At 41.4% G+C, this 26,004-nt stretch overlaps 1 protein-coding gene across 1 annotated transcript in view; it reads left to right on the plus strand.

The window, feature by feature from the left end:
- MYO3A (myosin IIIA) overlaps positions 1–26,004 on the plus strand; it is a 298,186-nt gene that overhangs the window by 183,163 nt on the left and 89,019 nt on the right. The window contains exons 6-9 of the mRNA XM_073334312.1: positions 4,071–4,147; positions 6,995–7,140; positions 8,043–8,108; positions 10,406–10,561. Of these exons, the coding sequence (XP_073190413.1) occupies positions 4,071–4,147; positions 6,995–7,140; positions 8,043–8,108; positions 10,406–10,561 (445 nt within the window). The remainder of the gene's footprint in view (positions 1–4,070; positions 4,148–6,994; positions 7,141–8,042; positions 8,109–10,405; positions 10,562–26,004) is intronic.

Consider the following 26,004-nt stretch of genomic DNA (forward strand, 5'->3'; position numbering starts at 1 on the left):
CATGGTGGTTAGCAAAGGGACAGAAACCTCCTCTTGCTCCCTAACCCTAAGGCAACACAGTCGCTATATTGACACTAAAACAGCTTTAGGGTTGTAGTAGCATCTGTGGTTGCTTCACACCCTCTCTGCAGTGTGTTTTGCTCAAGGCTTCATGTAGCCATAGATCTATGGGCCAGAGCCTGGCCCCCGGACTCCCTTCTGTAGCAGCAGGGATGAAACCCCTGTGCACCAGATCTCCACAGTGTGCAAAGGATGTAGAGGCCATGTTAAGGCTCCCCACATCCTGCTCACCACTAGGCAAATGGCTTTGCTGCTTATTGGGCCTCTACAGCTATGGAGAAAGGGCAGATTTCACTCTTTATCTCACACAGGAAAATAGAGAGAGAGGCAACTACAAATGTAATGATTTTGAATGTGTTTCTTTTTAAATAACAGGCTGATTTGCCAAACAGGAGCTTTAATGTGGCCTTATTTTTAGTAGCTATGCAAAGTGACTTTTATATGATGGACAAGTATAGTTGTGCTGGGGATCAGAGTTGAGTACATACATTCAGAGTAAAAACCAGATAATCTCCTCTCAAGTGTCTTTCCCTCCACCATAGCATCTGCAAAGTCTCAACCTGAGGATTTGTGCTGGGTAATGGACAGCCTGATTAATCCAACCTATTTCCACTCACTTGCTGATGTGAATTGTTCCCATTATAAGAAAACTGCATGCTTTCTTGTGGATAAAATGAAGTGGATTCAGAACAGGCAATATCTGGAAAGAACAAAAGCTACGTTATCTCTGCTTGTTTTAGCCAGTCTAATTCACTGAAGTTCTGTATGTTTCAGGAGAATTTAATACCATGACCTGGGCTTTGGATCCATTTTCCTTCATGGTCAATTAAGGCCATTGGGAGAGTACTGAGTTCGTTGCTGATGGAGATTGCTGATGCCTTCACTGAGGGTGGTGAAATGCTAATAGTTGAAAAGAAATACGTGTTCAGCCTCTGTTCAAAGAGCCATCCCCAGACACTGACAGTCTATATCCATTATTGATTTGACCAGTATCTGATATTCCAGTTTGGGTTAAGATTATGGAAATGATTGTGGTGAGAGAACTCTCACAATATCTTGATGCCTCTGACTTCATTTATCCTTATCAGTTGGGGTTCTGTCCTGGGTACACACACAACGGCACTCATAGCGAAATCCCATGGGGTAGTGTAATTGCACCTGTGCCCTGAGAATGCTCTCGGGGTTACTATCAAGGTTCTGTGCTGTCACCCCTTTTATTCAATGTGTATCTGAGGCCTTTAGGAGAGTTCACGAGGAGAGATGCGCTGAGGATACCCATCTTTATCGCTATGTCTTTTCCAGCCCAGAGCATGTAATTAAGCATCTTTCTTGGTGTCTAGGCAAGATTGGGCCCTGGATGAAAATGAATTTGGTTGAGGTTCAATCTAGCTGAGCCTCAGGGGATTATGGCTGGTTGAAGGAAGTAACAAGAGGGTCTGTCCCCTTCTGACTGAGGATAAGCATTAATCATTTATTATCAAAGTTCACAATGTGGGAGTTCTGGTTAAGTTCCATACTACTATTAGACATTGATTATCAGTCACCTGGTCAGATTTGTCCAGCTCTGTCTGTCGAGGAATTTGCAGCCGTTGCTCCTGAATGTGGACCTTATTACCATGCCTTTGTCACCTCTAGTCTGGCGGAGAGTGTCCTTTAAATATGTTCAAAAGCTGAAGCAAGTGCAAAATGTGGCAGCCTGCTTGTTAAGTGCACAATCACCAGACATGACACCAACACTTCAGGATCTGCACCTATTGGTTTCTGGGTGGAACTTAAGGTATTGGTTTTGACTTCTAAAGCCCTAAATGGCTTGAGATCTGCCTACCTCATAGATTACCTCTCCCGGCTATGTGATATTGCTTCTGTTGTGATTAGTGGAGGCACTCAGTTTAGAGTTCCCTTCTTTTGTAGACGAGGAAGCTGCTCTTCCAACCCTAATCTTCTATGAGTCTATGAATCTATGACAGGACATACTCCAAGGTCCTGATATAAAATCCATTGTAGTCAACTGGAAGATACTTGACTTCAGTGGACTCTTGATCAGACCCTGTGAAGAGTCTGTGACTTTGCAATTCACTCCCCTTCTCTGGTGTGAAATAGCCTGGATTTGCTGATCTTCAGTTCATGCTGCAAGTCCATTTTTAACAGGCATTTGGGAGGGGGAGATTTTGGGCTGGACACAGCATGTGGAGATTTAGGTTTTGTAAAAATTTCTTGCTAATTAACTGTTACTGTTTTGTTAAGAACATAAGAATGGCCAATGGTCCATCTTGCCCAGTACCTGTCTTTCTACAATGGCCAGTGCCAGGTGCTTCAGAGTGAATGAACAGGGCAGTTATTGAGTGAGTCATCTCCTGACATCCTTCCCATCTTTTCGCAGTCAGAGTTTTAGGTACACCGAGAGCATGGGATGCATTCCAGACGATCTTGACTAATAGCCATAGATGGACCTATCATCCAGGAACTTGTCTAATTCCTTTTTGAACCCAAATATACTTTTGACCTTTGCAACATACCCTGGCAACAAGTTCCATCAAGTTGACTGTGCAGTGTGTGAAGAAGTACTTCCTTTTGTTTGTTTTAAACCTGCTGACTATTAATCTCATTGGTTGACCCCCCTGGTTATTGTGTTATGTGAAGGGGTAAATAACCCTTCCTTATTTACTTTCTCCACATCATTCATGATTTTCTCGACCTCTATCATATCCCCCCTTAGTTGTCTCTTTTCTAAGCAAAACAATCCCAGTCTTCTAATCTCTCCTCATATGGAAGTTGTTCCATACCCCTAATCATTTTTGCAGCCCTTCTCTGTACTTTTTTCAGATCTAATATATCTTTTGTGAGAAGGGGTGACCAGAACTGCATGCAGTATTCAAGGTGTAGGTAAACCATGAATTTATATAGTGACATTATGATATTTTCTGATTTATTATCTATCCCTTTCCTTGTGATTTCCAGCATTCTGTTAGCTTTTTGACTGCTGCTGCACATTGAGCAGATGTTTTCAGAGAACTCTTCACATTGACTCCAAGATCTCTTTCTTGAGTGGTAACAGCTAATTTAGACCCCATCATTTTTATAGTTGGGGTTATGTTTTCCAATTTTCAGTAGTTTGCTCTTATCAACTTTGAATTTCATCTGCCATTTTGTTGCCGCGTCACCAAGGGCAACAACCCAGTTTTGTGAGATTCCTTTCTAACTCCTCACAGTCAGTTTTGAGCTTATCTATTTTGAGTAATTTTGTATTATCTGCCAACTTTGCCACCTTGCTGTTTACCTCTTTATCCAGCTCATTTATGAATATGTTGAACAGCACTGGTCCCAGGACAGATCTTTGGGGGACCTGAAATTTACCTCTCTGCACTGTGTAAACTGACTGTTTATTCCTACCCTTTGTTTCCTATCTTTTAACTTGTTACTAATCCATAAAAGGACTTCCCTCTTATCCCACAGCTGCTTTCTTGTTGTTGTTGTTGTTTCTGTGGTTAGGGTTTACATTTTCAATGATGGTGGGGCAGTTAAGAACCTGGGATCTATCTGTGATGATATTGATATTGAAATTGAAATAAATAAAATAAATCATGAAGCAAAGATGCACCATTGTCAGTACTGTAGCTCTGAAAGAAATAACATGCATTAAAGGGTGCGGCACATTTTTTTAAAAAGTGCTACTTCTCCAAGTAATACTTGTGGTTTCTTGCTCCTAAAAAGGACATCAAAATACTATAATTAGTCATTAAAATGCAGTCCGATTACTCATAAAAGCCTCATTCAGGGCTAAATGCTGCTCCCATTGAAGTAACTGGAAGTTGAGGATGTTCAACACGTTGCAGAAGGACTGAGACTTTAGTACTCATTTACAGGCAATTGGAAAGATACGATTGAGCTTTTGAAAGGAAAAAGCCTTTTAACGTCCCTATTCCGAGGACGAGATGATGATGGCACAGTCCAGATGGAATTTAAATAAAAGTAACCACCACTCTGAATATAGCTTCCCTGTATTCCTTTAGGTGTGTCTGCTCAGCTGACCAGCACTCATCTCCGTCGGAACACGTCTGTGGGCACCCCTTTTTGGATGGCTCCAGAGGTTAGATTACATTTGAAAACATACATTTTTTCCAGATTGCTTTTGTTTGTCTCTCTGCTTCTCTGTCTCTTCCCTTTTATTTTAGTAGTTTTAGCAAACTGAATGGAAATGTCAATTGTAAAAACTTTTTATCCTGTAGTCTTAAAATGCTGGCATTTTCTTTTAGCTGTTTTACTTTTATACAATGTTGATTCAAATTTATTTAATTGAATACTGTGTGGTTAGAGCAAGAGGAGCTGCATAGATCACTTGTTGAAATACTTTGGAGGAGAAAGTATGTTTTGAAATCAGTTTCTTTCTAGGGGTAGAGAGAGCCCATGGTTATCTTGTGACTTCAATCCTCTCATTTTAAATGACAGTCCAGCAAGACTATTTTTAAAGACAGCGACTGAGAACAGTGTGATCCTGTTGGAATATTGTAGATTTCACAACAGAAGGGAACTAAACAGGAGGTTACTTTCTTGATCTTATGTATTTTATTTGTGTATCTCACTGCTCAGGAGGCTTTTGATACACCACGTGCTTCATGAATCGCCACAGCAACAAAAGATTTGTATGAATAAGTAAAAATGTATTATACAGTATATATTTGAAGCTTAGTCGTAACTTTGATTACTTTTTAAATCTAGAGTAAGATATTATAAACTCCAATAGGACAAATTCAGTTTGTTAAATAAGCATATGCAGGAATACATTGTTTGCAAGAAAATAAAAAATGTTTTATAGTATATGCAATTGCACTGTTTATAGGAAAAAAACCTGTACTTTGTTTGTTCAGCTAATTAGCTGAAATGTCCCGACTCATCTGTCAGTGTGAATTAGCTGAAATGAATTCAAAAATAAAAGTTTTTAATTAAAATTGGCATTTCTGAATGTACTGCTAATGGTGGCCATATTGTAGAGATATTATCTCTCTGTGAAACGGTCAGAATGGGTGCCCAGAGGGACAGACGCCAAACAAAATTTCTTCTTTGATGCTGATTTCATAGCAGAGGAAGAACTCTACAGTGCCATTATCCCACACACAAGGGAGCGGAAACTTCACAAGTTTGACCTTACTGAGTTTCCTCCAAGTTCTTCCCTCTGGTGTAGAACATGGTTTGCTTCCCCTCTACAGAACAAGACTGGGTTTCCATCCTCTTACCCATCAGATCACCTGTCATCTGCATGACTTTTGGCATTTTTAGGAGGCAAAAGTCATCCACACAGACACCCCTTGCCAGAGCTCTGCCATTCTAAGCATGCTTCCTGCAACAAACGTGGCTTCCAGGGATTCTCCTTATTGCAGCTGTCTAGGACCCCTCCTTAAAAAGAGGTTCCAGAGTGCAGAGGGAAAACTGTGTACTTTAATAAACCTTTGGCTTCCACTGCTTTCCCTCATGAGCTTCAGGCAGGATAATCTGAAGGAGCCCAATTGGCTTCTGCTCTGTTTCCTCCGACTCTACAGAGCAGGATTCTGTGGAGAGGCTTCCACGGGGTTGGGAGAAGGAGATGAATGCTGTAAAAGGCAGAATTCTGCTCTTCTACGGGTTCAGGCTCTGTGTGCAGATGCAGAGAGAAGCATGGGGCACTACATGTTGGTTAATATTAAACAAGCTGTTTATAGTGTTTATGCAGTGAAGTTCTTCCACTGATAAACCTGTATGCCCAAGACCGGAATAGTGGGGGCTATATTGTTACAAAATTCTGGGGTAGTCTTAAGTTCTATTGAATGTGGGCAACTTATTTTATATTGTTTTGTCAAATGTACTGTGTATGCATCCATAGGTGTTATGAAAGTCCCTTTTTTAAAAAAAATCAAATAAATAGATGCAAGAAAGAGGGAAGCTGCTTTAGACCCTCTCTCACTAGACTGCCATCTCATCAGAGACAGAAAGTATGTCTTTTTTCTGCAGTACTGAAACTGGGGGAAGTAAAGCCTGAACTAAGACATAGATGAGGTATGCCCATTCTTAGGAGCTCAGCTCCTGGTGTCACTTCAGCTTTCATTTAAAAAAAAATAGGAAATTTCTGGCCTGCTCAGATATGAAGAAAACCAATGCACTATTTGCCTGAGTCTGCAGACAGTCTGAAACAAGAGTTCTGAGAGGTCTGACCTGCCACTGTCTTCTGAGTGGGATGTAAACTCCAAAATCCATTGCTTTGGGTGGCTCTGCCAGCATCACCTGAGCAGAGTACTCTGTGCACAACAAGGAGAGAATAGTACAGTGGACCCAGTCCACCCACCAACCCACTCAAGCAGGTATTCCAGCAACCAGAGTATAGGTTCTAAGGGTATCTCGCTGCCCTTGGCTCTGTGAGAGGAAGAGGGGACTCTGGCTGTCATCTCTGCTGCTCCAGAGGGAAATCCTGCAGCCAATCCTGCAAAGACTGCAACAGAAAGGGCTGCATACTACTGCATCTATGTCTCTAGTGGGGAGGAGGCCCCTGTCACTGTCATTCCACGTGGGGATGGTGGGGCCAAAAGGCAGAGCCACATTGGACTCCATGTTATGGTTTGCTGGTACTCCCGTAATATTCAGGCACCAATGTGGTATGGTGTATACATAGGTAGCTAGGAGCTCTCCCCACAACTCCTACAGCAGAATTGAGAAGCAGGGGTAGGATGTGATCATCAGTTTGCTCTCTCTGATTTCCGCACTGCTTTTCTGCAATATGACAGGCACCAGCAGGAGACTTGAATATGCTAAATGTAATTTAAATGCTTACTTTTCAATAGATTTCTAGTTTATCGCAGTGAGTTTCTCACCATCTGGCTGTTCAAATTGCTGTGCTTTTCATTCTGGATACTTATCAAAATTTTCATAAATGAACAATATGAACCTAAAAGCTGTATTCCTCTCACAGGTAATTGCATGTGAGCAGCAGCTGGACAGCTCCTATGATGCCAGATGTGATGCATGGTCATTGGGTATCACTGCCATAGAGCTAGGAGATGGAGATCCACCTCTTGCTGAGTTGCATCCTATGAGAGCACTTTTCAAAATACCAAGGTAATGTCTTCATACCCTTATTTCTCACGGTATTAGTCTAATCCCCACCACTTTCTCGTACTCCCTCCTACCAAACTTGGGCACTTCTATATCTAATAACTGAATATTAAGGACTAATTCTGCCCAGGGAGCAGTGCAGAAGCATGCTGTCCTACAACCAGCCCTGCACTCTGCCTCAAGCATATACAAGTATTGCCTAGTGGATATAGCACTGTTCTGAAAAACAGCCTCATTGTTCTGTGATTTCATTTTGCATTACTTGGTATGTCAAGTGGAAAATGTCCACTTTATTTCGAAGGAAAAAGACTAATTCAAAACGTTTTGAGCCAAATTCAAACCTACAGTAAGCAGATGCAATTCAATGGACGGCAAAGCAACGGTACCCATTTATACCAGGTCTGAATGTAATCCTTTTGCTGTTATTTGGTGCCTTAGTGAATCACAAATAGATAATAAGAGTGTTCATTAATTTTGATACTTTGTTAATGAGCTGGTTAATGCAATGAAGCTATGACCCTTTTTGTGAAATTTAAGATAGAATTCCTTAAAGAACTCCTGATTTTAAAAGAAAAAATCAATTGCCACATGCTTTGAAAGAAAGAACAGTCCTGTCACGAAATACAAATAGTGAATAATAGGTCATTAGGTTCATTTGCTTTTATTGATATGCTTGAAAAATGTCAGCAATTCTTGGTTATATTTGGTAGATTTTCTTGATGCTTTGTTAGTTTGTAAAGTAGGAGGTTAATGAAGTATTATATTGTCTACACAATGCTCCTTTAGCCAGTGGAAATCAATATTTTTTTCAATAGCCCTCCTAAAACTCATTACTCAGCCTGCCTTCTTATGTTGTTTTTGTCAAGTGTGTACATATTAACTTATAGTAATACTGACCTTCACAGAAATCCACCTCCAACATTACGCCAACCGGAGCTGTGGTCAGCTGAATTCAATGATTTTATTAACAAGTGAGTAAGAACTGAGACCATTAATTGAGGCCCTTTCGACCAAATAAGATGTGTACATAAGATGTGTGCATAAATGTAGTTGAAATATTACATCTTTGTATTCTGTCTGGAAATCTGTCACGACAAAATATTTCACCCTTGTTCCCCCACATTATTTATTATAGTAAAGTTGCTTTGTATAAATTCCTCTTTTTATTTGTAAATATATAAGCAATATGGTTTTATATTAAGCTTCCTGCAAACTCAGGCTTCAGGTGACAATTCCAATATCAGTCTGACTACTGTTTCTAAAATACATCATTAACATGAATCAGGGTGAATTTGGTTCTATAGGATTTCCAGTGTATATTGTTACATCGGTTCTATAGGATTTCCAGTGTATATTGTTCATTGTTTGAGACCATAAGCTATTCCCATCACCTGTGGAATGCTTTCTGGCTAATGTTGGTTCCTCAGTTACACCCCTGAAATCATATTCAGTGGAACTGTACAAGTTTAACTGTACAAGTATAACTGAGAACAGACAGAATTTGGCCCTGGTGTTATAAAATGGCTTGGTATGATGGTTTAATCTGATGGATGGAGAGTAGAGCTAGTTGGGAAATTTTTGACAGTTTTTCTTTGGAAAATGCTGATTCCACAAACTTTTCAGAGATGAAACTTTAACTGGGGTCTCTCACGCCCCAGGTGAGTGCCCTAACCACCCAGCTATTGACTATTCTGGTGTTGTGTGTGTGCTCTGTCGCTTTCTTCCCCTTCCCCCACCTCCCCTTTGTTTTTCATGAAACATTTTTAAAGGTCTCAGATTTGTCACGATGCAGAGTGGGAAATTTTTTAAATCTCAACAATTTTTCACAGAATGGGAAAACCATTTCCTGCCCAGCTCTGATGGAGCAGGATCTGAACTTATGTAGCTACCGAGCAAGGAATGCCTATCCTGGGCGTTATATAGCCTGGGCGTTATGTGGCCTCTTAATTAGCCAGATCACTATGCTATATTAACACACTTTTTATTAAGCAAATTTCTGTTAAAAATAAATAAATAAATAAAAAATAAAAGGATTATGAAGAACAGATTGGTACAGTTCATATGATGTCAACAGAGCTTCACCAGTTTTCACCAGCGAGGATCTACCTCATAAATGTAAACCTTTCTTATGACTTTGTCATTGATGTGTACAAAATAATGATCTGTAAATTTCTTTTAAGCTTCCTCTCCTCCCACCCTCTCATCAATACAGGTGCAAATTGACGTAGTGGTTTGGGGTATATCCTGAAGTAACTGGGCTCAGACCACAAACTTATTTCACATAGGCCACCAAAGAGTGATGCAGTAATAAATTATCATCTACAAAAGGCCTGGGGTGAAATCCTGGCCCCACTGAAATCAATGGGCGACTTGATCAATGGGACCAGGATTTTGAAGCAGTGATGTAGGTGTGAAAGGTCCTGTGACCCTTATCTATAATAATAGTTTTAAATATGGTTTCAAGATTTCTGGGTTTGTCCCAGAAATGGACAGTTGCCTACAATTTTAAAGTAAAATATTTCTCAAAGTTCTAGTGACCCTGAAAAGGAATCCATTAAGGGCTAAGCCCTTTGACCTATGACAGTCTCCCATGGGGGCATAGCCGTGTAACTCTGCTGTGCAGGGAGTAGCCCCTCTAGCTCTGTGGCCTTTTGCAGGGGACAGTGGCTGATGGCTCTGCATAGCAGCAGATCCATTGATCCCATTCCCATTTCTCTTCCAGCTGGCCCTACCTCCTAGCCTTGCTACATAAGGATATGCAGGGAGCATATCTAGAATGGGACTGTGAGACTTCACAAATCATTCCCACTTCTCCAGTTTTCAAGCATAGCACCTAAACATTACATCTTTAACCTGTATTTGGACATTTGAGTCAGCACTAGGGGTGGGCCCAAGCTCACATCTGAGATCCAAACGTTCTTAAAAATCACATGCTTTTTTTTTTAACCAGCATATACATTCTCAGTTTACGTACCTAGTGTCAATTTGAGTGTCCTATTGAGAAGCCACAATGGTTTTCTGTTTTTCCAGCAGTTTCTTTAAGCTGCCTGATATTTCTGGTTTAAAATACAGCGAATTAACATCTTTTAATCCCAAATTCTATCAAAACTTCTGTATGTCTGTTTATGGCTGGTGTGATTAAGATGTGCATACTTTAATGAGACAGTCCTGTAGGTATGTGACTTAAGCATGAATTAATTCAAAATTACTTTACTGCTTAACAGTGTACAGCTCTGTGAATGATCACCTGCTTTTTCTGCCAGTGCAGGTGCTTGACTAAAGATTATGAGAAGCGCCCGACAATATCCGATCTTTTGCAGCATAACTTCATTAAGCAAATTGAGGGCAAGGAGAAAGCATTACAGAAGCAGCTTATGGAATTTATTGATGTTCATCAACAAATGGGAGTCACTGAAAAGGCAAGGTACCTGAATTATTTCCTTTTCTCCATGGAGTAAGAGAGTAATTTGGAGGCCGTTGAAACTTTTACCATTTAAAATCAGTTAACACTGAGGGTCCAATTCTGCAACATTCAGGGAATGTCTACACTGCAGTTGGGGAGAGGGGGTCAATTACAGCACAGATAGTCATATTTGAGGTAGCTTTAATCAAGCTAGCTCACTGATAGCAGTGAAGCGTTAGCATGGGCTAGCTGCCTGAGTAATTACACAGGGTCCCAAGCAGGCTTGTGCAGTCCTCACTAAAGCCCATTCTGCCATAGTTTCTCTGCTATTGGTATCCAAGCTAGTTAGAGTAAAGCTAGCTTGGGTATGTCCACGTGTGCTGGAAACACCGCCCTTCCCCCCATTACAATGTAGACATACCCTCTTTCACACTGAGCACTTACACTGTAATTAATAGGGTTGCTTGTGGAGTCAGGTACTACTTAACTTGAGTAAGAATGGTAGAATCAGGCCTTTAACTTGCAGATAAAAAAAATATTTTATTGCTAAAAAGACTCTTTTCTGTCTTACTGAGCAGGATTTTTTTTTTTCTTCTAATGGCATTTAGTAATATAAATTCTGCACCATCGAACACCAAGATCTTACTGCTTTTATATAAAATGCTGAAAATGGTTTCGCTCAGTGTTGCAATTTTTTTAAACAACAACTTCAGCAAAGTAATGTACTGGATGTGAAATGCACTATAGGATTAGTATTGATATATTTCTCTTGCTTTTCTCCTGTGCTTCAAGGTAAGGGATAATAGATTTTTTTTTAATGGAACAGGAAATCTAAAAGACTTTTTTGACATTATCAATTCATAGTGTCACATTTTCCCCATTTGAGCTGCACAGAGAAATCTTATTAAAATCTGCCACATTTCCTCCTATTTATATTTACACAAACTTAATATATATTGCCGTTTTCAGTTCAGATCTTGGGAAATGTTTTGCTTTGCCATTTACCTTTCAAAGATGATGATGATAAATATATTTCTAAAGCATTTCCAATCTTTTAATTTCTTAGACTAATGCTGTCTAAAAATTATCTGGAAATGTGTGTGGATGATTAGTTGTTTCTCTCTTCTGGCTTTTCAGTAAAAAAAACAAAAAAAACAATTGCAGTTGGTCCACATTTCAACTATATGCCGGATTGAAACAATCTGAATGCCACAGATCTGCCATCTACTCTGATAACCAGGAGAGATTTGGAATCGAAATAAATTAACTCTGTGTCAGTACATACCATTAAAATTGAATGAAAACAGCCCAGCTGAGAGAGAGCTAATTTTAAAGAGTGTATTAATTTACAAAATCCAGTGTAAATTAAGTAATAATACCTGGTAAAATTGCCTAAGTCAGTGTTTCCCAAACTTGGGACACCGCTTGTTCAGGGAAAGCCCCTGGCAGGCCAGGCCGGTTTGTTTACCTGCCGTGTCGGCAGGTTTGGCTGATCACGGCTCCCGCTGGCCGCAGTTCGCTATGCTCAGCTAATGGGAGCTGCAGAAAGCTGCACGGGCTGAGGTATGTGCCGGACGCCCTTCCCGCAACCCGCATTGGCCTGGAGCGGCGAACCATGGCCAGTGGGAGCCGCGATCAGCTGAACCTGCAGACACGGCAGGTAAACAAACCGGCCCAGTCCGCCAGGGGCTTTCCCTGAACAAACGGTGTCCCAAGTTTGGGAAACATTGACCTAAGTGATTTAGGAGTCTGTGTCCCATTGACTTTCAATGATCATTAAGTTACTTAGTCATTTAGATGCTTTTGAAAATTTTATCCATCATGTATAACTCACCAGAAGTTTCCTTACTGTATAAGAAAAATACACCACTTTTTCAATTTTGTAATTCTTTAATTAGTAGCAAATGAATTTTCAAAGTAACCTAGAAATCCACATGCTGCAAAATACTACATGAAGCACTTTATAAGGCCCTTCTTCTCCAGTCTGCTGACATAAAGAAAATGACTTTGCCTTCCCTATCTTGCTCTTATGTATAGTAATTGAGCTGTCAAGTGATTAAAAAAAATTAATCGCGCTGTTAAAACATAATAAAATACGATTTTTTAAAATATTTTGGATGTTTTCTACATTTTCAAATACACTGATTTCAATTACAACACAGAATACAAAGTCTACAGTGCTCTCTTTATATTTATTTTTGATTACAAATATTTGCACTCTAAAAAAACAAAAGAAATAGTATTTTTCAGTTCATCTAATGCAAGTACTGTAGTGCAATCTCTTTATCATGAAAGTTGAATTTACAAAAGGAGAATTAAGTACAAAAAAGGGCATTCAAAAATAAAACAATGTCAAATTTTAGAGCCTGCAAGTCCACTCAGTCCTATTTCTTGTTCAGCCAATCATTCAGACAAGCAAGTTTGTTTACATTTGCAGGAAATATTGCTGCCCACTTCTTGTTCACAATGTCACCTGAAAGTGAGAACAGATATTCTCATGGCACCGTTGTAGCAAGCGTCGCAAGATATTTACATGCCAGATGCATTAAAGATTCATGTGTCCCTTCATGCTTTAACCAACATTCCAGGGGACATGCATCCATGCTGATGACAGGTTCTGCTCGATAACCATCCAAAGCAGTGCAAACCATCACATGTTCATTTTCATTATCTGAGTCAGATGCCACCAGCAGAAGGATGATTTTCTTTTTTGGTGGTTCAAGTTCTGTAGTTTCCACATCGGAGTGTTGCTCCTTTAACACTTCTGAAAGCATGCTCCACAGCTCATCCCTCTCAGATTTTGGAAAGCACTTTAGATTCTTAAACCTTGGGTCCAGGGATGTAGCTATCCTTAGAAATCTCACACTGGTCAGATCTGTAGTGAAGGTGTTCTTAAAATGCACAACATGTGCTGGGTCATCATCCGAGACTGCTATAACATGAAATATATGGCAGAATGCAGGCAAAATAGAGCAGGGGACATACAATTCTCCCTCAAGGAGTTCAGTCACAAATTTAATTAGCACATTATTTTTTAATAAGCATCATCAGCATAGAAGCATGTCCTCTGGAATGGTGGCTGAAGCATGAAGGGACGTACGAATGTTTAGCATATCTGGCACGTAAACACCTTGCGAAGACAGCTACAAAAGTGCCATGCAAATGCCTGTTCTCACTTTTGGGTGACGTAAATAAGAAGAGGGCAGCAGTATTTCCTGTAAATGTAAATAACTTGTTTGTCTTAGCGATTGGCTAAACAAGAAGCAGGACCGAGTGGATTTGTAGGCTCTGAAGTTTTACATTGCTTTGTTTTTTTAGTGCAGTTATGTAACAAAAAAAAATCTACATTTGTAAGTTGCACTTTCACAATAAAGAGATTGCGCTTCAGTACTTGTATGAGGTGAATTAAAATATACTATTTCTTTTGTTTATCATTTTTCCAGTGCAAATATTTACAAAATAATATACACTTTGATTTCAGTTACAACACAGAATACAATATATATGAAAATGTAGAAAAACATCCAAAATATTTAATTTCAATTGGTATTCTATTGTTTAACAGATCTAATGGTAATCAAATGACACAATGACAGGATATTCCATTGGAGCATTCTCTGGCAGGGTTAGCTTGTCTCTTGTTGACTGATTGGCTCTGTGTATGAGCCAACCCATGAGGAATTGTTTTGATGGGTAAGGAGGCTGCCTATGCTTTTGTAATTGATTAAATTCAGTTTTGTCTTATATTTTTCACAAAACAGTACATAGTATTTTTCTCAGCTCTTTTTATGGTTTGGTCTACACACACATTTGAGCTTGTTTAACTAAAGGGGTGATTTTAAATTGATTTAGTTTGACTTTGTGTGGAGGCCCCATTATTTCAGGTTAGTGATTTAAACAATATAAATCAGGTTGAAACTGAAATTAGTATCCCCCTGGGGTTTACATAACTTTAACTGAATCATTTTTAAACTGATTTAAATTAAACTGGTGCAAGTCCAGTGCGTGAAGAAGACTTATGTCTACAAGCATGAATCGAATTCAGCACTTATTGCACTTATTACTTCAGCTCTGGTTTACCATTTTGCCCTTTCATATTTAATATTTACTGGAGGATTGCCTTCCTGTAGGAGTACACATATCATAAGATTACCTTTCTATTAAATGTATTGAAAATTCCCCATTTTAACATCTGCTATTAGTGCTGTACAAGCAATAAAAGCAGTGATTGCTTTCCAATAATTTGAACTGTAACAAAAGATGATAATAATTTCAGGTATGTCACTAGAAGAAATTAGAATTCCAAGATATTAAATAAAGTTAATGTAGGGCAGTGTTTAGTATCTTCTCATTGCCCTGTAACAAGATTGTGCAGGCCTCGTTTTAATTCCACAATTTGTGCCTCTTAGTTAACATCTTCAGTGCCTTAGCTCATAGGTCCCCACCCTGTAATCAGATCCATGTCTACTGACTTTTGACCTGAGGATCCTAAATGGTATCAATGGAATTCCACATGAGTGCGAGGTCCACCACATGTATCAGTTTGCAAGATCAAGGTAATAGATTTTCATTCAATGAACAGTGTGTGTACACATATCATACAAACTAAAAAAAAAAAATAATAATGTGGTTACCATAGAGTTTGAGGTTGAAATTATCTTTCAATGGAATCCAGCTAATTTACCTCCACCCCCACCAAATATTACCCTTTCTTTACAAAAATTGTGCATTTTCAATCAAAACATTAAGTCTGGACATTAACAGTTAAAGTATTCAGCCACCTCTCCCTGCCAGGTGTTAAAGCCCTTCATCACTCAGGATCATCCCACCAGATTTACACCCCGCACCCAAACTTTACTAGGCCTGTAATGGAAATTGTTCTGTAATGGGAACTTGTTGGATGCATGCGGTTGATTTTATATATTGTCTGCTAAACATGTAGTAAAGATTTCAAAAGGAATGTAGTGCCAGGTTATACTAAGTAACATCATATTCCTATAAGTTTTCTCACAAAACCAGCTCCTGAGATCCAGTCTTTTTGCCCCTGGGTCTGTTCAAGAAAGGTGACATGGTCTCCTGGCATAATGTGGAGCAGCGTCTGACCACCGGGGGATGTCCTCGCATTCAGGAATCACTGAGGAATGGTGACACCTCAATGCCTCTTTTCTCTGAACATTCCCCTTATGCCAGTGGCTGACGGGGTTGGTATAAGAGTTGTTACAGTGGCTCTATGCCACTGGAGTATTCTACCTCCTGTTGCTCTTTAAGATGGAGCAGCACAAAGCAATAAAAGTGTGGCAGAGACCAGGCTCATTGTGTGTTGTGTTAATGGAGCAGGGGAGTATTTATGTGGCTGAGATTGGAATGACTAATCTGATTGTATGGAGTTGGGTATATGTAGGTGTATTCTAAATGAGGCTTGGCAAGCTTGTATTTTTAGCAATATTAACTATATTGTGTACTATCTAGTAAGTGTATTTTGAGGGCTGCAAGTATCATATGATATGTTAGTGTTAGAGGGCTCAGTTCAAAGCCCACTGCAGTCTCTAGGAGTCTTTCTATTGATTTTGCTAAGCTTTGGATCAGGTCAGTAGCATATTGCGGAATACAGGTTTTATCAGGATAAAATTGGGTTGTCCCCATTACTTGCAAGTTGTGAAGCTATGAGTATGTTTTGCAGATTATCCCAACGAAGTGCCAATTACACCTTTACATCATACCTCCCCATCATGGAAAGCGCACGTTTCTAGCCCTGAGATGCTGCAAGATACCTTGCCTTAAAGCCATGACATTTTTATATTTAGAAAATCTCTCACGGATCTATGACTGAATTTGTCCCGTCTTGGATCTCAGGCTGGGGCCATTTGAGTGTAAAATTCTACATTTGGTGAGTGAATGAGGAAACATTTTCTAGCAGATTGATATTTTAAAATGGCAGCTTGTTTGAAGCTGCTTGACAGTCAAAGGTTTGGAGTGTTAGTGTGAGTTATAGGGAGACTGATTGATTAGAAGGCAGAGAGCAGGTTAGCCAGTCAAAGTTGCATGCTAACAGTCTTCATCACATGACTGTTATTTGTCTCTACAATTCATGAAGGTATCAAGGGGGTGCACATGAATACCTGCATAGACATACACACATTTTCACGTAAATTTCCTCATTGCAGTCACAAAAATGGGAACATCTTAAAGAAGGCTTTTGATGTTTGTCAGTCACCCCTTTAGTACAATGCCATCCTTTTCACTTGTAGCCCAAATCTCAAAAGAGATTAAAAATGTCAAATTAGTAAATGAACTATGTAAACTATAGTACTAAAAGCAAAGGGTGGTTTTCTTATCTTAAACTTTTCCCCCTTATTTTAAATGGACAATAATACACATTTGGGTGCTGATCCTGCAAAGGAGCTCCATGCAGGTGGACTCTGTGTCGGTGTAGGGTCACTGGGGTTCCATATGGATGGACTAGTTTGCAAGATCAATGCCTTGGTCTTCAGCAGGTTCAAAGGCATTGTCTTTGTCATAAGCAGTACCTGTCAGGTACAGTAAACATTATTAAAATTCTTTGCTGATGCTGCATGATCCAATACAATACAAGGAAGCAAGACCGTGAGTTGTGATGTGGATTATTTTGATTTGCTGCAGATCAAGATATAATCATAGGGAATTTTACAATGATTTTAATGAATAAACTCACATTTTAAATTCCATAGCTACATTCCTGCAGTCACATTATAGGAGTAAAAAATGAAATCACTACCCAACTTAATACACTAGAAATCAACACTGTAAGGTGCACGCAGTGGCTATTCTGAAAGAACACTTCTGAAAGGCTAAATGAGAAAAATGTGTTTTTCACAGAAAATGTGTGTTTCAAGGGCTGTAGCTATACTTTGAAGCAGAAGGTGCTGCCTTTGAGATGGCCTTCAAACTGCAGCTTTTATGTCTGACAGTCATGCTTGTAATGCTTTTATCTTTGGTTGTTCAGCTGTCTTAATCTTGACTGCTTTCACATTTACTGTTATCATCTCTTCAGAAATGTGCAACAATTAGTACAACAAGCAATTTTTGGAAATAGTGACTCACTTCAGAGTTAGTTGTATACATGGTGTCCAATCAGTGGTTCCCTTCACACCAGAACTTGCAGTGAAGCCAATGTCATCATTTATTCTTTGACTAGATCCTTTATTGATCTTCACAATGACTTCCCTGAGCACTTTGGATGTGCAAGGAAAGCAGGCGTGGGCCCATCATTGTTGCTCATATTTTTTATGTCAAAATAAAAATTCACACTGAACACAAAAGGACTGCACTGAAATCTAATGATAAGCTGTTAAAAGGCTGCCCTTCAAGATCATTGAGAAGCTTCAGCTAGTACAGAATGTGGCTGCCCATTTATTCAGCAATGGTAGCTACTGAGAGTACATTATAGCTGTCATGGCAATTGGTATCAGCTGTGGTACAACTGCTAACAACCCCTAGATTTGACTTTTGGCAACCTAGAGTCTGGTTGCCTTCAGTGGAGAGTCCTCAACTCTGGCATTCACTCCCCTTCTTGGTTGAACAAATCCCATGTTTGCTGAGCTGCTGGGTGAAGGAGAGAGGGTGACCACATGGGTCAAGAACTAGCCTGGCACTTGAGAGACCCAAGTTCAATTCCTTGCTATGCTATAGATTATCTGTGTGTCCTTCAGAAGTCACTTAGCCTCTCTGAGCCTCAGTTCCCAAAGGGGAAAATGGTACTTCTCTACTCAGGGCTGTCCCTAGGGTACAGCAAATCAGGGCAACCGCCCCGGGCCCCGTGCTTTGGGCGGCTCTGTGGGCATGGAAGTGAGGCAGGCGAGCGGGGTGAGGCAGCAAATGGGAAAGTGAGTGGCAGGCGGGTGGAGGGGGTGAGGAGGAGCCTCCCCCCGCCAGCACCTTCCCCTCCACCATCTCCTGCCTGCCTCAGATCCGATCAGTTTCACGGCATCAGGAAGTGCTGTGGGGGGAGGGGAGAGGAGTGAGGGTGCAGTGCACTCGGAGGTGGGGTGGGGTGGAGACGGCAAGAGGCAGGGCAGAGGTGGGAAGAAGTAGGGTGGGGGGGCCTTGGGGGAAGGGGTGGAGTGGGGGCAGGGCCTGGGCAGAACCAGAGGGAACACCCCCCGGCAGATAGGCACCGAGTTTGTAATGCCCTGGGCCCTGCACCCTTCTAGGGATGGCCCTGTCTCTACCTCACTGGAGTGTTGTGAGGATAAATACATTGAAGATTGTGCTGAGATACTGTGGTAATGGGAGCCTTTGATAGAAAGTATACCTGTATACTCAATCCTTCCCAAAGGTGGAGTGAACAGGTGCTGAAGAGGTTGGATTTAGTTGACGTTGGGTAGTGCATTTATTTCCTTGCTGTATATTTGTTCATGTCCCAAGAAACTTTCTGCTGGGCGTGTTTTATGAAATAAATAAAAGGGACTGCTCTGGCAAGCATTATTAACAACACAGCATTATGGCTCCCAGTAACTGCAGCAATATGGTATCTCCTCTGTCCTATTTGAAGTGTAGGAAAATACCAAAGTTTATTACAGGTCACTTGGATAGTGGGTATGGAGTTTTGTAATGGATAGGTGGGTTTTCAGCACTCTCTTCCTGTATGATATTGTCTTTCAATATGAAGACAGTTATGCTGCTGTTGCAGGAGTCTGTATGGCCAAAGCTCACATGGCCGGATTCTCAACCCTTTGTGCTACTCAGGCTTTACAGTCATACTGTGCTACCAAACCGGCTACCTCAGGATTCTTGCAGGTTGTGACTGACCTTTGTGTGGGTTTCAGGAAAGCTCAAGGAGCCTCTCCACCTCCCCACCCCTGCTGCATGGCCTTCATTAGGGTCCCTCCATGCACTCCTAGGACACACATTTCTCCATAGGAGGCAGGACTGTGGTCCCTGGTTCCTTCTACTCCTGTGGAGCAGGCCCAGGGCACTGCGAGAGAGAACAGTGCATCCCTTGAAGGAGTGTAGAAGCAGGATGTTTCTCCTGCATGTCAAGGAGCTCTGGGAGGAATCTACTCCAACCGCTCCTCACCACTAGCGTCACCCCCATGCCCACCACTCCTTCCACTTGGGTCTCACTCAGTTCTTGCACCACAAGGTCCTGGAGCTTTCCAGCACCACTCCTAATGGGGGGCTGTGCATACAAAGCATGACCAAGTCCTGCGAACAATAAAGAGAAGAACTCACTGTGCCCTTTGTAGTGTTATGTTGCAGAGCAGGACTGAAAATTAAGAGGAATGTGCATTAATATTGCCTATATGTTTGTCTTTTTCCGTTTGCATTATGTGGCCCCCTGTGTTAACAGTCAGAAAAAGAGAAGCCCCAGTGGTTTCAGTGTTTATGCCGCCTGTTAGTACATTTTGCTTTTAGTTATAATTTGTTAGTTGCTCAGAGGCCTACAAGTGTTAATACTTTCGGAAAAATGTATTTTTGCTATTTTAATGTCTTTATACCTTATATTAATGCCAGGCCTTTTTTAGTCTTTTAAAATTCTTTTCTTGGCTTTTGAGTTTTCCACACTAACTAAGGTATTTTATTTTGTTTGTTTCACTACCTCACAAATGGTGGAGAGGTTCAGTAGGGCATAATGAATCACATTATTTTTAACACTATTTTGGAACCATCAGAAATGACTTAAATACCTTCTGACAATTTTTTTTTTAAAGCCTACAGTGGCCTCATTTTATTTTCATTCAATCTTGTAGACAGGGTGGGAGAATGAAGAGAAACAATGCTGCCTTGACTCCTTTTTTTCTCCATACTGGGTTGATGTTTCTGGCCTTTAGTTTCTTCAATTGCTTGTTGAACATGGCTGTTGGATTTAATGCCTACAACAAAGAATTCTGAACTGCACATTTTTCAGAGGAACAGCCGTGTTAGTCTGTATTCGCAAAAAGAAAAGGAGTACTTGTGGCACCTTAGAGACTAGGTGGGAGGAGGTATTTTTTCATGCTTTGTGTGTATATAAAAAGATCTTCTACACTTTCCACAGTATGCATCCGATGAAGTGAGCTGTAGCTCACAAAAGCTTATGCTCAAATAAATTGGTTAGTCTCTAAGGTGCCACAAGTACTCCTTTTCTTTTTGCGAACTGAACATTGTGAACCAAAATAACTAGGCTCCTGTGTCCATATGCATGATGATAAAAATTCAGCGCTGATCTGGCTGGGAGCGGTTGGAGTTTGAGGACGTGAAACTGTATAACTGCCCTTGAGAGATGTCTGTGCCTTTTGACAGCAAAGCAGGAAAATATTTTGTGTTCTGCAAATCTGTCTCTTTGGTATACCTGGGAAATGAACAGTATAATGTGGCTTAACAAGCAATACAGGTCTCAGGATGTCAGCCAAACAGGATCACATTGGAATCTGTGGATTTCCCTCTTCCTTTTTTATATAAATTAACCATCATTACAGTGGCAAGGATAAAGACCAATTTTCCAAAAGGAAAGTCCGATAAAAATGTTGAGGGGGAGGATTTTTCTCTCTCCTACAGCAATTCATCTGCTAACCTCCTAGGGTGAATGAAATACGGTGCTGGAAACAAATCACAGAATATCAGGGTTGGAAGGGACCTCAGGAGGTCATCTAGTCTAACCCCCTGCTCAAAGCAGGACCAATCCCCAACTAAATCATCCCAGCCAGAGCTTTGTCAAGCCTGACCTTAAAAACTTCAAAGGAAGGAGATTCCACCACCTCCCTAGGTAACGCATTCCAGTGCTTCACCACCCTCCTAGTGAAAAGGTTTTTCCTAATATCCAACCTAAACCTCCCCCACTGCAACTTGAGACCATTACTCCTTGTTCGGTCATCTGCTACCACTGAGAACAGTCTAGATCCATCCTCTTTGGAACCCCCTTTCAGGTAGTTGAAAGCAGCTATCAAATCCCCCCTCATTCTTCTCTTCGGCAGACTAAACAATCCCACTTCCCTCAGCCTCTCCTCGTAAGTCATGTGTTCCAGTCCCCTAATCATTTTTGTTGCCCTCCACTGGACGCTTTCCAATTTTTTCACATCTTCTTGTAGTGTGGGGCCCAAAACTGGACACAATACTCCAGATGGGGCCTCACCAATGTCGAATAGAAGGGAACAATCACATCCCTCGATCTACTGGTAATGCCCCTATTTATACAGCCCAAAATGCCATTGGCCTTCTTGGCAGCAAGGGCACACTGTTGACTCATATCCAGCTTCTCGTCCACTGTATCCCCTAGGTCCTTTTCTGCAGAACTGCTGCCTAGCCATTTGGTCCCTAGTCTGTAGCAGTGCATGGGATTCTTCCGTCCTAAGTGCAGGACTCCGCACTTGTCCTTGTTGAACCTCATCAAATTTCTTTTGACCCAATCCTCCAATTTGTCTAGGTCCCTCTGTATCCTATCCCTGCCCTCCAGCATATCTACCTCTCCTCCCAGTTTCGTGTCATCTGCAGACTTGCTGAGGGTGCAATCCACACCATCCTCCAGATCATTAATGAAGATATTGAACAAAACCGGCCCCAGGACCAACCCGTGGGGCACTCCGCTTGATACCGGCTGCCAACTAGACATGGAGCCATTGATCACTATCCGTTGAGCCCGAAAATCTAGCCAGCTTTCTATCCACCTTACAGTCCATTCATCCAGCCCATACTTCTTTAATTTGCTGGCAAGAATACTGTGGGAGACTGTGTTAAAAGCTTTGCTAAAGTCAAGGAACAACACATCCACTGCTTTCCCCTCATCCACAGAGCCAGTTATCTCGTCATAGAAGGCAATTAGATTAGTCAGGCATGACTGCCCTTGGTGAATCCATGCTGACTGTTTCTGATCACTTTCCTCTCCTCTAAGTGTTTCAGAATTGATTCCTTGAGGACCTACTCCATGATTTTTCCAGGGACTGAGGTGAGGCTGACTGGCCTGTAGTTCCCAGGATCCTCTTTCTTCCCTTTTTTAAAGATGGGCATTACATTACACTTTTTCCAGTCGTCCGGGACCTCCCCCGATCGCCATGAGTTTTCAAAGATAATGGCCAATGGCTCTGCGATCACATCCGCCAACTCCTTTAGCAGTCTCGGACGCAGTGCATCCAGCCCCATGGACTTGTGTTTGTCCAGCTTTTCTAAATAGTCCTGAACCACTTCTTTCTCCACAGAGGGCTGGTCACCTCCTCCCTGTGCTGTGCTGCCCAGTGCAGTAGTCTGGGAGCTGACCTTGTTCGTTAAGACAGAGGCAAAAAACGCATTGAGTACATTAGCTTTTTCCACATCCTCTGTCACTAGGTTGCCTCCCACATTCAGTAAGGGGCCTACATATTCCTTGACTTTCTCCTTGTTGCTAACATACCTGAAGAAACCCTTCTTGTTACTCTTAAAGACTCTTGCTAGCTGCAACTCCAAGTGTGATTTGGCCTTCCTGATTTCACTCCTGCATGCCTGAGCAATATTTTTATACTCCTCCCTGGTCATTTGTCCAAGCTTCCACTTCTTGTAAGTTTCTTTTTTGTGTTCAAGATGAGCAAGGATTTCACTGTTAAGCCAAGCTGGTCGCCTGCCATATTTACTATTCTTTCTACACATCGGGATGGTTTGTCCCTGTAACCTCAATAAGGATTCTTTAAAATACAGCCAGCTCTCCTGGCCTCCTTTCCCCCTCAAATTAGCCTCCCAGGGGATCCTGCCCATCAGTTCCCTGAGGGAGTCAAAGTCTGCTTTTCTGAAGTCCAGGGTCCGTATTCTGCTGCTCTCCTTTCTTCCTTGTGTCAGGATCCTGAACTCGACCATCCCAGGGTCACAGCTTCCCAGGTTCCCATCCACTTTAGCTTCCCCTACTAATTCTTCCCGGTTTGTGAGCAGCAGGTCAAGAAGAGCTCTGCCCCTAGTTGGTTCCTCCAGCACTTGCACCAGGAAATTGTCCCCTACGCTTTCCAAAAACTTCCTGGATTATCTGTGCACCACTGTATTGCTCTCCCAGCAGATATCAGGGTGATTGAAGTCTCCCATGAGAACCAGGGCCTGCAATCTAGTAACTTTCATTAGTTGCCAGAAGAAAGCCTTGTCCACCTTATCCTCCTGGTCCGGTGGTCTATAGCAGACTCCCACCACGACATCACCCTTGTTGCTCACACTTCTAAACTTAGTCCAGAGACACTCAGGTTTTTCTGCGGTTTCATACTGGAGTTCTTAGCAGTCATACTGCTCTCTTACATACAATGCAACTCCCTGACCTTTTCTGCCCTGCCTGTCCTTCCTGAACAGTTTATATCCATCCATGACAGTACTCCAGTCGTGTGAGTTATCTCACCAAGTCTCTGTTATTCCAATCACATCATAATTCCTTGACTGTGCCAGGACTTCCACTCGTGCTTCCTCCCAGTATCCCACTTTCCTACTTACCACAGGGCTTTGGTCTCCTTCCCCCCGGTGAACCTAGTTTAAAGCCCTCCTCACTAGGTTAGCCAGCCTGCTTGTGAAGATGCTCTTCCCTCTCTTCGTTAGGTGGAGCCCATCTCTGCCTAGCACTCCTCCTTCTTGGAACACCATCCCGTGGTCAAAGAATCCAAAGCCTTCTCTCCGACACCTCCTGCGTAGCCATTCGTTGAAATCCAGGGGCCCATCATGCTCTCCAGTATTCAGTACGATTTTTTTTAAAACCCAGCAGTATGCAGTGAGTAATAGTTACAACAGAAATGGAAAATGTGAATTGACATAAGGTTTTGCTTTGGGTGCTCCTTTGGCAATGTTAAAAAATAGAACTTTATGTAGTTTAATAAAACGCTGTCAGTTGCCACATATTTTCTTCATGGGTGCATTTTCAGTCTTCATCAAAGCCACAGTATGTCAGATATGTATTCTAAAGAACAAAATGACCTTCGTGTAGCTGCATAAAGTATGCTGCTTCAAATGTACCGATTTATTTTCAGCAAAACATAATTTGCCCTATTAAAGCACTTTCTGTATTTGAATCTGCAAAGAATGTTGGAGGTATATAAACACATCTTTAATGTATCACAGGGTATTTACATGAAACCTTTTTTATTTTTTTATTATTATTTTGGTTATTACTGTTATTAATTACAGATTTTGCCCCTGGATGCAATAACATCCTGTAGATAGTCAAGAAAACAAAGTCAAGCATCAGCAGACATTGGAATGATGAGCATTATAATTAAGTTTAATATTTTCACATCATATTCAATATAACATGGCACACAAAACCAAAACTGTCTTCATAATATTATAATAGGAGAGCATGTATGACTAGGGCAATTATTACTACACAAGAGCGTCCAAGAAGAAGGAGAATGTATAGCAGAAAATATCTGTTCTATGAGAAGTGTAGTTATATCTTCAGATCGATCATCTGCCATTATTCCTACACGTTTTCAGCTTCTGAGTGTTTTAAATGCAGCTAAGAAATCATGGGCCATTTTGTACCCTGCTGTGATGAAACCTTCAGGACACTTACAAAAGACTCGGGAAACTCATGGCTTTACCGTGCTGCTGCAGCTGATTGACGGTTTGATGGCAGCCCACAGGGTTCTGAATATCAGTAGGAAAAACAGATTGGACTTTTATTATACCCCAGCCTCCAAAGGAGTAGCATAAATCTTGTGCTCCCCAGCATGCTCATTGTGCTTCCTGGAGTTACCCCCTAGAGGACTGCCTTCAACGCAGGGGCTCTGCTTTTATTGCTGCAGTCTGGCTCGAAGCATGGAGTACTCTGTACGTTTCAGTTAAGTATATGGTGATTTTCACTGATGGCTCAGTTTGTGTCCATTATCTCAGAATTAATAGACTTAATTTCACAAGCCACTAAACTAGCTGGTGAAGAAACAGGCAGAATTTCTCAGCTGTGGAGTGTGTGCACCTCCTGCCCTGTGCTGCAGAGCGTGCAAATGCTGTAGTTGTGGCTGGCTCCTGCACAAGGTGGAAAAGCTCCTTGCCTCCCCATCTGCCGTTGCGTCAGCACCAGGGCTGCTCACGCGCTTGCCCTCAGAAAATAGTCATTATGCTCAATTGAAGTTCAGTGCAATGCTAAATGAAATGTATACACGCGTGCAGAGTGAGTTTGTGACTTGAATGCTGAATAGCCTGGAGAGACTGTATAAAGCGCCATCTCCAGGGATTTACAAGCTGCTGTGTACAAGCACCAATGCACTCTGCTAGACACTATGCTAGACTAGTTCCTGGATATAGCAGTTCCTTCTACCTTAGGCATGTTAAGAGTTTGGGTTGAAGCCTGTGCATGTTAGGAGTTCAGATTGCCCAAATGCTTCTAATTAAGCTGTGTGAAAAGATTTGTCAGAACCTGAGCCCAGATCTATGAAGTTACACAGACCCAGCGTAGTATAATTTGCTTACCTCCCTCCCAGGATCTCCTCCAAGCTTCCCCCAGGTATTGGGACTCCTCTTTAACATTATCATTGCTAAGTGGGTGCCTTCCCACACCTCTGTCATGGGGCTAGGCA

Source organism: Lepidochelys kempii, chromosome 2 (genome assembly GCF_965140265.1).
Source record: "Lepidochelys kempii isolate rLepKem1 chromosome 2, rLepKem1.hap2, whole genome shotgun sequence".
NCBI lineage: Eukaryota > Metazoa > Chordata > Testudines > Cheloniidae > Lepidochelys > Lepidochelys kempii.